Below are 15,268 nucleotides of genomic sequence, written 5' to 3' on the forward strand. Positions count from 1 at the left end.
AGCATGTCTGGAAAAATCCTCTGGTTTAAAACCCTATCACTAGGTAGCGTCCGATGATTTCTAGGTGGAAAAGGAGGTGCTTGCAGGTGGTGATGGCGGACAGTGGTGGCACTTGGAAAAACTAGGAAAACTCCTAATGCAGATATATAAGACTCCTCCTTAATGTGTTTTATTCTTTAGTATGTGTCTTCATTATTTCGTGTGTGTGTGTGTGTTTAAGAAGACGAAGTTAAAGAACTCAGATGAACATTAAGTTATATATATATATATATATATATATATATATATATATATATATATATATATATATATATATATATATATATATATATATATATATATATATATATATATATATAGAGAGAGAGAGAGAGAGAGAGATGCGTGTCTGTGTGTAAGAGAGAGTGAACGGATGGTGGTGGGTGTTTTTTATTTTGAATAAAAATAGATAATAAAAATTTGAAAAACAAATTATAAGGGAATATGGTCTTTTTAAATAGATAGGGACTGAAAACAATAGAAGTATTCAAATTTGGGCCAGTGGTGCACCAACATTTTATTTTGGACCAAAAGCACATAAAATTGTCAACCATAGGGATCATGTTTGCAATTTTGTCTTTAGACATTCCAAATACTTTGTCATTATAAATAATGTTTTTATATTATAGGATAACATTTTTTTCCCATTGGTTTAGTTATTTCATTTACTTATGGAAAAAGATTTGATATAGATGATGGTGTGTTAGCTTTTTATTTTATTATGGCAAAAGTCGTGAAAGCACTGACTTAATTTTCTTGAATAATAGTGATTGTCTATATCAACAAAATAATTTTGTAATATTTAGAGGTAGGAAATAGGAATAGAATATACATACTTGACATTTGACAACTATTTCACGTGTTAAGTTTCTAACCGACTTAACACATTTTTCCCATCATATTAAAACAATATCCTTATTAAAACCTTAAAACAAAGTTTAAAAATTTTAAGTATTTTTTGTTGTTGGTTGCTGAAAATAAATAAAACATAAATTTAGTTTTCTTTTTGTATGGTGTTCATGGAATTCTGCAAATTCATTAACATTCTTATCTATAAATGAGTGCGTGATAAACAAAAGCTGGAATAGCTCAGTTGGTTAGAGCGTGTGGCTGTTAACCACAAGGTCGGAGGTTCGACCCCTCCTTCTAGCGATATTTTTTGCCGGTTTTCGCTGATGATTTTTTTTTTTTTTTTTTTTTTTTTGTATAAAATTATATTTTTACCCAGTTTAAAACTTTAAATGTAGTAAACTCGTATCAGATAATCACCAAACGTCCCCTCATAAAATTAATAGTATATAATTAACATAAATAAATCTAATATTTATTTGAAGTTTCTTTCATAAATCATCATAGAAAGTTTTATCCTAATAACTGCCCGTTTTAGACATTTAGTAGTCAGAATAATACAATTTATATAAACTTAGAGTTAATCAATTAAAAAGGCAACACTATCTCATTATGTGTTTGTCTAAAAGAAATTTGAGAGTAAGATGATAAACTATTTTTATTTTAGAGGTAAAAAGTCAATTCAAGATAAATGTGTAAGAAGTTAAAACAACTCACTTTGCCTGTTTTGTTTGTACGATGAGGAAGAAGTTGATTGTCTCTTGTATAATTGGCAGTATGTTAAAACCATTTGGGGGTGGTTTTTGGCCTTGTCTTACTTTGTTCTGTAGATGATTTGAATTGAAATGATCTGATGTTAGTTTCAAAAACTTGAGGTGCAATCTTGTTAAGACGGTGGATGATATTAAATATATAACTTTTTCTAACGCCTCATTAGTTTTTTAATGATCATTTGTTCTAAAGAAAAGTAAATCAATCAAAAAAGAAAAATAGAACATATTTTTTATGTCATAATTTAATTTGAGAATTATAATAGCAAGATTTAAATTTGAAGATTTATTTATGAAAAATAATCTTTTTATATGATAAAAAAATAATCAACAATAAGATGATAAAACATAATTTGTGTAAATTTCTATAAGAATGACATATTTAAATTTATAAATGTATAAAGCCTTTAAGTTTAAAAAACACATTTTGGGTCTTAGCTTTTTGAAATCTAATATATTTTTGTTTAAAATAAAAATTAAAAGTTTATGCTGGAAACTGATAGCTTGTTAGTTTGCAGTTAGTAACCAAAAGCTGTAATTTTTATTTATGTAAAAACGTTTGACAAAAATAATTGTTACCTTTTGTATGTATAAAATTTGTTACAAACTAAAAGTAATTAAAAAGCTCTAAAAAACCTTAAGTTTTTTTTTCTTAAAAGCTAATAGCTAAAATCTTTTAAAAGCTGTGTCTCAAACACATTCTAAAACATTTGGTTGTAACTTGTAAGATATATATTAGTATGGAATAAAAGTGGCACTTTTAACAATTCAAATATTTTACATTCACTTTGTTTCAAAAAAATATGTAATTTTTAGAGCAAGTCTCATGAATAATTTGTATTAAACTATATTGGACAATGTATAAGAGAAACAACATATACACCTCTATACATTAAGTAAACAACTAATAATGATGGTCCATTGTTGAAAGTAAAATACATCAATCACATTGATCAAATCATTGAGAATACAAATTATACGACTCAAGTGTCAAAATTCTAAAATCACAATGACCAAGACACCTTTTCCTTCTTCATAAACGACACAACTTCACCTTCACATTTACGTTTTTGTTTCTTAAAATATGAATGAAATATTCAACATCTCTTTTGACGATCAATAGGAGTAAATTACATGCAAAAAAACATGAACTATATATATGGTGAAACCACATCAAAAAGACTCATAAGATTTTAGCAACGTCTCTCATTAATCCCTTGTTAGCATTACAAAAATCCATGTACTCTTGATACGAAATAAACCCATCTCCATCTGTATCAATTTCACCCATCATACGTAGTACTTCATCTCCTGACACAGAGCCGAGTGCCTTCAAAGCTTCTCCAAGCTCGGTTGAAGAGATCTGACCATCTCCATTTGTATCAAACCGCTTGAAGATTCGATCAAGGTGAGCCTGGTCATCCTCAGCCATTTTATCTGGTTAATTTATTTGTGGTTGTTTGGTTCTTTTTTCTTTGTTAAAAGATTAAGGAAAATATGGCTTTATAAATTGGTTGTATAGAACAAAGATTGTGGTTGGCCTTAGAGTTCGGAGTGTAAACAAAGAATGCATCATTAAACTGTCCGAGAGAAAAGGGTTAAAGATGGTTTCTTGGGTTCTCCACCTTTGATGCATGTTTTCAAGCATAATCTAAAATTGTTTTCTAATTTTTGTACTTCATTTCTTTTGAGGAAATACGAAATAGTTTATTCTTATACTCTGTCCTAAATAGAAAAAAAAAGGATTGTCTTAACACATGATATTATGATAACATTATCTTTGTCATTATTTTTCTATATAAATTTATAAATGCTTAGTCAACCTTATAATAACTGTAACTACAATATACTAACCGACTTTTAGTCCGCAAGGTTTTTATTTTTGCTTTTATTAAGGTTATATATATAGATATTTAAATAATACTCAAACTTCGATTTTTTGTCTCTACATTGTGATTTACCTCATTAACATGCTACATGAGAAAGAATAATATAAGACTAAACAAAACCAACATGACATGTCATGACAAGACAAAATGTCAAATGTATGTATAACGTTTGTCAATAATAAAACATACCATTCTTCATATATAGTTTGATGATCGTTAACAAGGTTGTTTCTTGGGCAAAGAAAAAAAGAGAGCAGTTGATGCTTTTTAAATTTGATTTCGAAAAGACACGTGGTATAGGTATTTGAAAATATCTAATTAATACTATGGAAGGTATAAGTTTTGGCACAAGATGGAAAAGATGTATCAATGGCTTCCATTTTAGTAAACGGACCACCTTCAAAACAATTCCCTCTTGAATGAGGCCTTGTCGAGGTGATCCACTTTCACCGTTTTTTTAGTTGTGATGGAAGGTCTTAACATGGCGATCAACCAAAGAGACGTACATTAAGATGTTTTATAAACTTTTCATGGCGCGTTCCAAGGGGGTGGAGTTCTCTAGTCTATTTTATGTCCATGATGCTCTTAATGATGGAGTTTGGTTGTTAAAATTCAGTATATCATTGTTCATATTTTGCACCTTTTTTATTTGGTTTCACGTCTATACATAAATCTAACAATAAGTAGGCAGTTTCACATTAGCATCTCTACGGAGGAAAGTAACGATTTTGTGAGTATTTTGGGTTGTAAGGTGGATATCCTTCCTTTTAAGTATTTGGGAATTCTACGACAAAAAATTTGACATAACTTCCAATTCTTCAAAAAATTAATCGTAAGCTTTTGAGGTGGAAAGTACAAATTTTTTCTATGGGGTAAGGTGGGTATCCTACCTCCTCACAAAGTAGTTTTGAGAAGTCTTGGGGGTTTACTTCTTTTTTGTTTTTATATACTATCGGCAATTTTGGAGGTTCTCAAAAGTGCTTATGGTAATTTTCGTTTGGGGGTGGGGGACTTGGACGAAATGAAATTGGCATGGATCATATGATGCGTGCGACATAAAAATAGTGACCAAATTGGGGTCATTAAGCATACAGAACAATATTGTGGTTTCGAAGTCGGAAATAGTGAAGGTGGTTTGAGTTCACAAGTTGGTAGTGAAACTCATTTCTCTTATAACTCAAGATAGGTCAAGCAGCCAAATAGTTTAGCTGGTTCAATATGGTTTCGAGGACATGATAACTTATGCATTACAAGAGGTAGATGAGATTTGTAACACCCGCAGTTTGGGGCCAGATGATTTAACCTTTAAGTGTAAATCTTAGCATGTAGATTTTTAAAATACTACAAATTAAACACTTGTAATTAGTTAAACATGTTTATTTGAAGGATTATAATTTAAGTTTTAATAAACTGAAGAAAAGGTTTGAGTCTGAGCATAGAAACTGAGTTTGTTGATAAAAATTCCACCAAGGGGTTAATTTGCAAAAAATGGGAAATAAGGGACTACTCTTGCAAAATGTTGAAATTGCATATCTCTTAAGCGCTAAATTCTCTTGTTTCCTTCATTTGAATGATTGACACTTAAATATGAGCAGGAGGGGATGAAACATTAAGGAGATTTCAAATTTATGGAGCATTTAGTGATCCAAATCAAGAGCTAGCAACAAATACTAATAGTGACGACTTTGAGGTAGCTTTTTTCTCCATTGTTGTTGCTTAGTTGTAGAATTGGAGCTTCCATCAATGACAACCCACAAATTTAGTTTACTAATCTCGAATTGATGTTGACACTCCATGATTCTATATGTTTAGGATTTAATTTTAATGTTATATTGTTAATCTGTTGGAGTTAATCCGTTTCTATGGTTGAATTGAATTATTGGGCCTTAGTGGATCCAATATCCATAACTTGATGAGTCATTCCTTGGGAGTTGTATAACCTTTTGTCTGGAAAGGAACATATTTAAATGTATGTATAACGTTTGTCAATAATAAAACATACCATTCTTCATATATAGTTTGATGATCGTTAACAAGGTTGTTTCTTGGGCAAAGAAAAAAAGAGAGCAGTTGATGCTTTTTAAATTTGATTTCGAAAAGACATGTCGTACAATTACTTGAAAGTATCTAATTAATACTATGGAAGATATTATTTTTGGCACAAGATGGAAAAGATGTATCAATGGCTTCCATTTTAGTAAACGGGCCACCTTCAAAACAATTCCCTCTTGAATGAGGCCTTGTCGAGGTGATCCACTTTCCCCGTTTTTTTTTTTAGTTGTGATGGAAGGTCTTAACATGGCGATCAACCAAAGAGACGTACATTAAGATGTTTTATAAACTTTTCATGGTGCGTTCGAAGGGGATGGAGTTGTCTAGTCTATTTTATGCCCATGATGCTCTTAATGATGGAGTTTGGTTGTTAAAATTCAGTATATCATTGTTCATATTTTGCACCTTTTTTATCTGGTTTCGCACCTATGCATAAATCTAGCAAAAAGTAGGTAGTTTCACATTAGCATCCCTACGGAGGAAAGTAACGATTTTGTGAGTATTTTGGGTTGTAAGGTGGATATCCTTCCTTTTAACTATTTGGGAATTCTACGACAAAAAATTTGACATAACTTCCAATTCTTCAAAAAATTAATCGTAAGCTCTCGAGGTGGAAAGTACAAAATTTTTCTATGGGGTAAGGTGGATATCCTACCTCCTCTCAAAGTAGTTTTGAGAAGTCTTGGGGGTTTACTTCTTTTTTTGTTTTTATATACTATTGGCAATTTTGGAGGTTCTCGAAAGTGCTTATGGTGATTTTCGTTGGGGAGGAAACTTGGACGAAATGAAATTGGCATGGATCATATGATGCGTGTGACATAAAAATAGTGACCAAATTGGGGTCATTAAGCATACCGAACAATATCGTGGTTTCGAAGTCTGAAATAGTGAAGGTGGTTTGAGTTCACAAGCTGGTAGTGAAACTCATTTTCTCTTATAACTCAAGATAGGTCAAGGAGTCAAATAATTTAGCTGGTTCAATATGGTTTCGAGGACATGATGACTTATGCATTACAAGTGGTAGATGAGATTTGTAACACTCGTAATTTGGGGCCAGAGGATTTAACCTTTAAGTGTAAATCTTAGCATGTAGATTTTTTAAAATATAAGTTAAACACTTGTAATTAGTTAAACATGTTAATTTGAAGGATTATAATTTAAGTTTTAATAAACTGAAGAAAAGGTTTGAGTCTGAGCATAGAAACTGAGATATGTAATTTGACTTAACCTTTTTGAATGAGATTGGGATTTCATCTGTAAAAATATTGGATTTTGGGAAAACTTGAAACAAAGGGACTTAGTTTGTTGATAAAAATCCCCCAAGGGGTTAAATTGCAAAAAATGGGAAATAAGGGACTACTCTTGCAAAATGTTGAAATTGCATATCTCTTAAGCGCTAAATTCTCTTCTTTCCCTCGTTTGAATGATTGACACTTAAATATGAGAAGGAGGGCATGAAACATTAAGGAGATTTCAAATTTATGGAGCATTTAGTGATCCAAATCAAGAGCTAGCAACAAATACTTATAGTGACGACTTTGAGGTAGCTTTTTTCTCCATTGTTGTTGCTTAGTTGTAGAATTGGAGCTTCCATCAATGACAACCCACAAATTTAGTTCACTAATCTCGAATTGATGTTGACACTCCATGATTCTATATGTTTATGATTTAATTTTAGTGTTATATTGTTAATCTGTTGGAGTTAATCCGTTTCTATGGTTGAATTGAATTATTGGGCCTTAGTGGATCCAATATCCATAACTTGATGAGTCATTCCTTGGGAGTTGTATAACCTTTTGTCTGGAAAGGAACATATTTATGGGTTAGAGGCTTAGAGCTCTGAGTGAAGAAATTGGGATAGTGGGTGCCAAGTATAAATTTTATTAATTTAGCCACGTCATACATTTTATTAAAAATTACTTAGTTTGAAAAAAATAGAAGGTGGTTTTAAAAGCAACTAATATACAACCTCAATTAGCAAGCAAAGTTACGCAACAGCCTTGAGCAAAGCATCCATAACAGCTTCTCTAGTGGGTAATGCCGGAATTGCCCCTCTCTCTGTCACAGTAATTGCACCACAAGCATTTGCAAAACTCAAAGCCTCTCTCAGCCTCTTCTCATCCTGCAACAGTGACAAATCTTCAGCAAGTTTTGATAAAACTCCAGCCACAAAAGCATCCCCTGCACCCGTTGTGTCCACAGGATCCACCTTCATACCCTTCACTCTCCCACTAAACTCCTATAAAAATTTTAATCAAAAAAATCACAATTAGTTAAATAACTTTAATCTTTATAACATGATTACACAAAAAAAAAAAAAAGAATGAAAAGTTATTACCTTGGTGTAATATCTGCATCCATCTGGTCCTTCTGTCACAAGTAGCAATTTGAGGTTTTTATGGTATAATTTTCGTACAACATTGTCATCATATGGATCTTCTCCATTTGTCAAAAAGCCAATCTCCTCTTCACTTATCTAATCATCAACAATATTATCAATAGTTCAATACCATAGGACAAAAGGGTAAAAGCGTCCAAGATAAAGAAAATAGTTTTTACCTTGATGATGTCGGCAGTATCCCAAATGCTCAAGATTCCTTCTCTTGCACTCTCTGCAGATGGCCATAAAGGAAGCCGAAGATTGGGATCATAAGACAAAAGAACACCAGCATCTTTTGCAACTTTTGTTGCAGCAATATGAGCCGATTTGCATGGTTCTGTAATCAAACTTATGGATCCATAATGAAATATTTTTGCCTGAAAGAGTCATGAAGTGTATGTTGAGCATTTGATGTTTGGTTTTAGTTGAGTGTATGTAAGGAGATTGATGTAATTTGAATTTGAATACCTTTTTTATTAAGTCAAGATCAAGTTCAGATTCTTGTAAAAGCATATCAGCACTAGGGTTTCTGTAAAACATGAATTCACGTTCACCATTTTTCTTTAGTGTCACAAAAGCCAAAGCAGTTCGAGCACCAGGATCAAACCGCATTCCTTCATTGTTTACATTGTTTTCTTTTAGAATATCAGCAAGCATGTAACCAAACTCATCTTCTCCAACCTGAAAACCAGATGATATATGAAATTAATCAAGATAAACACTTTCATTTATAACTTGATGAAGATTGAAATGAATATGGTGGATTACCTTTCCAATGAAAGCAGATGAACCACCAAGGCGAGCAATACCTACAGCAACATTTGCAGGTGCACCACCAGGTGCTTTTTTAAAGGCAGGGGCTTCAGCTAATGCCAGCCCATTTATTGTAGGGACGAAATCTATCAGCATTTCCCCAAAGCAGACCACAAGTGAGGATTCATCGGTTTCAGCTGATCCTTTAATACTTGCAAAAACTTTTCCTGAAAGGAATTAGGCAAAAAGTTACCAGTCAAAGCATGGAAATGAACTATGATTAGAAAGGATGATGTAAAGCGTAAAAAACTCTGCTGTCTCTTGTTTACTCCTTTCAACATAGAGATCAATGTTATGTTTAATTTACATCGGGTATCATACCAGATTCAATAATATGAAGAAAGCAATCGGCTTAGTAGTTTAATTAGCAAATAGCATGGGTAAAGGAAAAATCAAGTGATCAGCAGTACCTGGTTGTGAGCAAGATGAAGAAGAAAACCGGAAGGATGGAGGAGTCGATGGCGTTGAAGTTAAGCCGGAGGCTTTAACAGTACTACACGATCTCGAATCTAATGAACTCGACAACCGATTCGACCAAGAAGACGGTCGAAAATTTGAAGGAATAGCACTAAAGCAGAGAGCAGAGGACTGAACTAAAGCCATAAATCACAGAGTTGATCGATGATTGTGGATCAAACAAATTACCAGAGATCCCAATTCTCAGCAACTAATCAAGTTTCGTTACAAATTAAAAACAGCTTGGTAGTAAGGAATAAGGATATCGAATGGAATCTGGTTATTGGAGTTACATTCGCATTGAAATAACCGTATAAAATTCAAGAAAAAAACAGAAACCCTAGTTCTTATGAGGCCAAGAGATGCGGAGAATGCCAAGGTAGGGAGGAGGATAGTAGTAGTAGTGTCGAGTCAAGTGTGTCCAAACTCCAAACCAACGGCCTTCGGTCTTAACGGCAATTTAACGTCCCTTCATTATTTAAATTCTTTTCTTTTTTGTATCCATGAACCATTATTTATTTATTTTTAAAAGATTTTATAAAACATGATAAATGGAATAAAACTATTGTCATCCATAATTTTTTTTTTCTTATAAGTTATTAGAAATAATACACATAAATACAATGTCATAGCCAAATATTATGCAGATCATATGGCGAAATTAACAAAAAAAAAAGATAAAAATCATTTATTTCATTATTTAACTTGATTCCTAAACATATACTCGTTACAACCCGTTTATGAAATTATATCCGAACCAAAATATAAGATACATGTAACACACAAACTTAATGAATATACTAATACATGTTTTTATTAGACAAATAGGTATTTATAATACATGTTCAAATGAAATCATCAGAGACCTCTAGAACCAGGAACATTAGCCCATTCTAGTTGAATCTCAATTTCACCTGATACGACATTTTGTAATCGGAGAACCAATTTTTGGATAACTTTTCCGTTTGTCCATTTTATGTGACTCTCTTCAGCTATACAATTGTTCCTGGCTGGCTTTACAGTTGCAATGATTGTCTCATCTGGAAGATCATTGAAATGCATTTTTAATGCTTCGAGGAACGGGTTAATATCAAATTCTGCATCCCCCAACTCATCATCTTGTGAAAATGTATCTTTATCATAGACTTCCTTTAATATTAAATTCATCAAAACATATAATCAATATAGAAAAGCTATAAAAGAAATTGAAATCTGAGAAATAAATATAAAACTATAAAACTAAGAAAATTACCATTTTGATTGGAAGAGGTTCAAACATGGCAAGAGTTAAAACTTCATCCCACACAGGATTGTTATTATTCTTCACCACTTTAGTCTTCACTTTCTGCATCATATAAATATATGATAAATTTCAATTATCTAAAATCTAATAGATAAATATAAAATCACCTTTAAAAAAATTATTTTATTATTTAATATTAGATATAAAATATATATCTTCTTAGTTCTTTTATTTGCAATAATACTTTTATCGTATTATTTAACAATAGATTAAAAAAATTGTGATATGCTCTTTTCTTGTTAAAAAAGTCTCGCACTTATAATTAGAAAGACAAGTAAAATAGTAAAAGAAAAAGAGAATTAGATATTCTGTTTATAATGCCTGTATAGTGTATCCTGATATAAATATCTAAAAAGATAGAAACAAAATCATATTAAAATGAAAAGCACCCCTTTACTCGATCAACAGCCACCGGAGACAGAGTAATGAATAAACAGAAACTGCAACCACCACCATCGATGTATTCAAGAATTTCACATAGGTGGTGGTGGTGGTGGGAGGGCGTATCTTAGCAGTATAATATTTGATCGTATCAAAGATGAAGAAGAAGAAGAACACAAGTAGTTTGACAGAGTTAAGATGAACAAAAGCTTGACCTGATCACCCAATTTGAAAATGATGTAAGGGTCACTGCCTCCGATATCTCGAGATGCAAGGTTTACTCCTTTGTGTACATGAATGCTTAATAATCCCAATAAGGAATCCATTGAAGATCGATGTCTGTGTGAGTGTTTTCTGAAAGTTTTAACCTGCAAATTTGTGAGGATCAGAACAATTGGGAAGGGAGATATGGTGGAAGATGTCCTTTAGACCAAACAAAAAGAAGGATCCAATTATTTTGTTTTAGTGAAAGTAATAGATTCCGATAATCACTTGTAATAAAAGCGACTTTAATGAGAAATTATTTTAGATGTGTTTACATTGTTTGAAGTTATATTAATTAGTTGTTTGAATGTGGTGATTTTTTTTATTGAATTGAAGTTTAATAGACACGGCTTAAAAGATTAAATTGCAAAGTTGGCTAACACTAAAGTTATCATGATATTTGTAAAAATAACCCCACGATTATTGAATATTATTTGTAAAAAGTTCTCTTTAAACTGAAGGACTTCGTAGATTGTTTTGAAAAGATTTGGAATTTCTTAAAAAATTGAAGTTCAAAGGTTTTGAAATTCATAAGAATTCAATTTTAATCATACGTTTGGTTGGCAGAACTAAAATTGATTTGAATTCTATTATTTCTAATATTTCTCCTTGGGTTTTACTTTTGTGAATGGATTTAGAATTTAAATAGCAACAAATGATAAAACCGCATTTTGTTCAATTTCTTTTAGAAAACATTTTTAAATATTTATAAAACTATTTTATACTCTTTAATAAGTCTCCATTCACAAACATTTTTTTTTTAAATTATACCGATCCCAAATATTAAAAAAAATATACTATTATTTTTTTTTTTGAAAAAATCCTTTTTTCCATAGAGAAACCCTTAAGAACCAATTTTTTTTTAGTAATTATGATTATCTATGATAAAAAATAAAATTTTAAAAAGCTTTTTGTTTGTTTATACTCTTTTTCTACGAGATGCCAGGAATTCTTTGTACCACATTCCTAGCCACGGTATCTAGATTGTGAAGAAGACTATTTGACTTGACCCATTATTTCTTTGTTTTTGTTTTTGTTTTTTAATAAAATTTTGAGGTGATATTATTATGTTGCTATTGGCAGATTAAAATGTCATAAAATGCATACCATAGGTCTCTTAACAATATTTATAGAGCGAAAAAAAAACAAGATTATTTTTTCCTTAGTTTATTTGATCAAATAAAAAAGCAACTTTGGGATTGCTTAACCACAGACAAATCACACAAATCACAGACAAAAAAAAAATATAATGAAATAAATATATAACGCAACGGAGCCATCATAGTATTTTTGAATTCCTCCGAAAGGAAGGGTGGTAAGTTGATCATTTACCGATTGGGGTCTGATCGATCATATTTTTTTCTTTATTTGATGTAAGGTAAGGGTCTGTTTTATTGTAGAGCGATATGCAATGCATAATGCCCGCACGGTTGTTCGATTCTATCTTTTTTCTTGTTATTATTTCATCTTTGTTTTATCTTCCCTTTATCATGCGAAATAAAGAAACCTTTTATTTTCTTATATCATCAGGGTAATGATCCATCAACCTGCTGGTTCTTTGGGATTTTTTTAGAAATCGGATGCAGTTACTAATTCATGATCTGGCATGTACAGAATGAAAACTTCATTCTCGATTCTACAAGAATTTTTATGAAATCCTTTCATTTGCTTCTCTTTGATGGAAGTTTGATTTTCCCAGAATGTATCCTAATTTTTGGCCTAATTCTTCTTCTGATGATCGATTCAACCTCTGATCAAAAAGATATACCTTGGTTATATTTCATCTCTTCAACAAGTTTAGTAATGAGCATAACGTCCCTATTGTTCCGATGGAGAGAGGAACCTATTTTTTTTATTTAATCACACATTGTACAAGATTTCTTTGTCAAATTACGACTCCGAATAGTTCATATTCGGATTCGATGACCAATCTAAATTCAATATTCATTGAGGGGAAAGTATGATTATGATATAAATGCACCAAACGAGAATTTTAGGAAAAAGATCTTTGAGATCAATCTTTTAGGAAAAAAAAACTACAAAATGGTCAAATCAAAAATAAAAATAAAAATAAAAGGTTTTTTTTAGAAAATAAAATAAAATTGAGATTTAATAAGAAAAAACATTAATATATAAAACATTTTATAATATTAACCTTTATTAAAAGAATGAAAATGACAATACATTGATTTCTTTTCGATTGTACCTTGTAGAAAAAAAACATAACGTATAGTCTCTCCTCATGAAAATAATGTAACATCCGGTGATCCGGATCCCGAAGTACTTTACATTTTGCAAAATTTGGCATTTTATAGGGTCGCCACGACGTGGTGGAGAGGCACCACGACGTGGCATGTTAAGATTTGCCTGCGTGTTTCCTTTAAGTCGCCACAACGTGGCAGTTGGGAAGTGAGAAACCATATTTTTCGGGTTTTGCTCCCTATTTAAAGGAATGAGGGGGGCTAGGGTTTGCTCACCACCAGCCTCTATTAGACCTATGAAACACTAATGTAGCACCTGGTTCTTGGTACATATTCTTTTATTAATATTTTGCATTTTGGCCTTGGACTCAGCGAGTTGAAGGACCAACTCGCCGAGTAGAAGCGGGATGAGACGCGGGGTTTAAGCAGTGGACTCGACGACTCGGGTCCCGGACTCGGCGAGTAGGCCCTGTCTGGACAAAAACCCTAATCCGAGGGTTTGCACCCTATTTAAACACCTTAAATCGGCCTCCTTCGTCCCATTTGCTCCCAGAAGACCCCCATAGCAAACCCTAGCCGTTATTGAAGCAATGTAAGGCATTTGGAGTGATTTTGGTGCTTTTGTGACCCAAGGAAGGAAGGAAAGGCTTGAAGGATCAAGAGGAGGCTAGAGGGATCCGATTTTGAGCATCATTTGCAGTCCACAGAAGGTATAAAGTCTATACCTTGTTTGTTCTTTTGATAAATCCCATTTTGTGGAGTTTTAGGGCTTTTATAAGCCATTTTGGTCACCAACCATGATTGCAAGCATGGTTAGGGGTTGATGTTTCAGATCTAGGTCCTTGGAGGGGTTGCAAGTCAGAAAGGAGTGGCTTTTGCACTCAAAGAAGGCCCCATGCATTGTAAGAGCTTGTTTAAGGACCTTTTGAGCTCAAAGTCCCATGAAAGCACGTAAAGGTTGTAACTTTACATGCTAGATCGATTGTAGAAGCATAGATCTATCTTTTGATCAAGGTTTGTACTTCAGAAATCGAAGATTTAGTGAGAAGATGTGGCCGACTCGACGATTCCATCCTTGGACTCGGCGAGTCCAAGGTTTCTGTCCCATATCAGTTGAGGGTCAAAAGGACCCAGTTGAGTGTGGAAAGGTTTGAGGGAGTCCCGGGGAGTGACCCAACATTCTGGGTCAAGCCATTGTTCTGGAAATTCATGGGACTCGGCGAGTGCATGACTCGGCGAGTCCAAGGCAATCTTCTTAAGGATGAAGATGAACTCGACGAGTTGTTCATCAACTCGGCGAGTTGACGACCCAACTCAGCAAGTCGGGTCAACTTGAAGTTGACTTTGGCTTGGACTTAAATGGGGGGGGGGGGGGTAGAATAGTCATTTTACCCTGAGAGTAGATGTCAGTTTCTGACTAAGTGTTTGTGGGGGATTGTAGCCGAAGGATTTCCGGAGCAGCAACAGACAGAGACTTCCCGCACATATTATCAACAGCTACTTGTTCGAGGTGAGTTACCTTCCAGTAGCGGTGGGTCTACGGCCACAATGCCAGCCCACCAGTAGGAGTCGTATGTTAGATGATTGTCTTTGTGATATTTATCTAGGTTTGCTACTACCTGATATGTTATATGCTGGCATGATATGTTATATGTGATAATAGTAGAGTTCCCGTTGTTAGGACCGAAGGGTAGGTCAGACACCCCAGATATGTCTGACAGTACGTGATGATATGATTATATGCTGGCATGATATGTTATATATGATAGTGGTAGTAGGAGGGGAATAGTCCCCAAGTTCGGTTGTTAGGACCGAAGGGTAGTTTGGACACCCCAAATATGTCTGATAATATGTTTATGTTATGATATATG

At 33.0% G+C, this 15,268-nt stretch overlaps 3 protein-coding genes and 1 non-coding gene across 4 annotated transcripts; 1 reads left to right on the top strand and 3 right to left on the bottom strand.

The window, feature by feature from the left end:
- Window positions 1–1,117: 1,117 nt before the first annotated feature.
- TRNAN-GUU (transfer RNA asparagine (anticodon GUU)) lies at window positions 1,118–1,191 on the top strand. The gene has a single exon. It is a non-coding gene; the product is annotated as a tRNA-Asn (tRNA).
- A 1,518-nt stretch (window positions 1,192–2,709) lies between these two features.
- On the bottom strand, window positions 2,710–3,330 carry LOC111900319 (polcalcin Syr v 3). Its single transcript, XM_023896201.3, has one exon. It carries the CDS (start codon window positions 3,088–3,090, stop codon window positions 2,842–2,844), a length of 249 nt encoding a protein of 82 aa, XP_023751969.1. The 5' UTR covers window positions 3,091–3,330; the 3' UTR covers window positions 2,710–2,841.
- Window positions 3,331–7,457: 4,127 nt separating this feature from the next.
- On the bottom strand, window positions 7,458–9,685 carry LOC111900263 (probable fructokinase-6, chloroplastic). The gene is made up of 6 exons (XM_023896141.3): window positions 9,203–9,685; window positions 8,748–8,959; window positions 8,448–8,660; window positions 8,159–8,356; window positions 7,938–8,075; window positions 7,458–7,838 (listed from the first exon to the last, which is right to left on the bottom strand). Exons 1-6 carry the CDS (start codon window positions 9,393–9,395, stop codon window positions 7,587–7,589), a joined length of 1,206 nt encoding a protein of 401 aa, XP_023751909.1. The 5' UTR covers window positions 9,396–9,685; the 3' UTR covers window positions 7,458–7,586.
- A 237-nt stretch (window positions 9,686–9,922) lies between these two features.
- On the bottom strand, window positions 9,923–11,439 carry LOC111900262 (protein C2-DOMAIN ABA-RELATED 3). Its single transcript, XM_023896140.3, has 3 exons — window positions 11,148–11,439; window positions 10,501–10,593; window positions 9,923–10,397 (listed from the first exon to the last, which is right to left on the bottom strand). Exons 1-3 carry the CDS (start codon window positions 11,256–11,258, stop codon window positions 10,107–10,109), a joined length of 495 nt encoding a protein of 164 aa, XP_023751908.1. The 5' UTR covers window positions 11,259–11,439; the 3' UTR covers window positions 9,923–10,106.
- Window positions 11,440–15,268: the final 3,829 nt, after the last annotated feature.

This window comes from Lactuca sativa, chromosome 2 (assembly GCF_002870075.4).
Source record: "Lactuca sativa cultivar Salinas chromosome 2, Lsat_Salinas_v11, whole genome shotgun sequence".
NCBI lineage: Eukaryota > Viridiplantae > Streptophyta > Magnoliopsida > Asterales > Asteraceae > Lactuca > Lactuca sativa.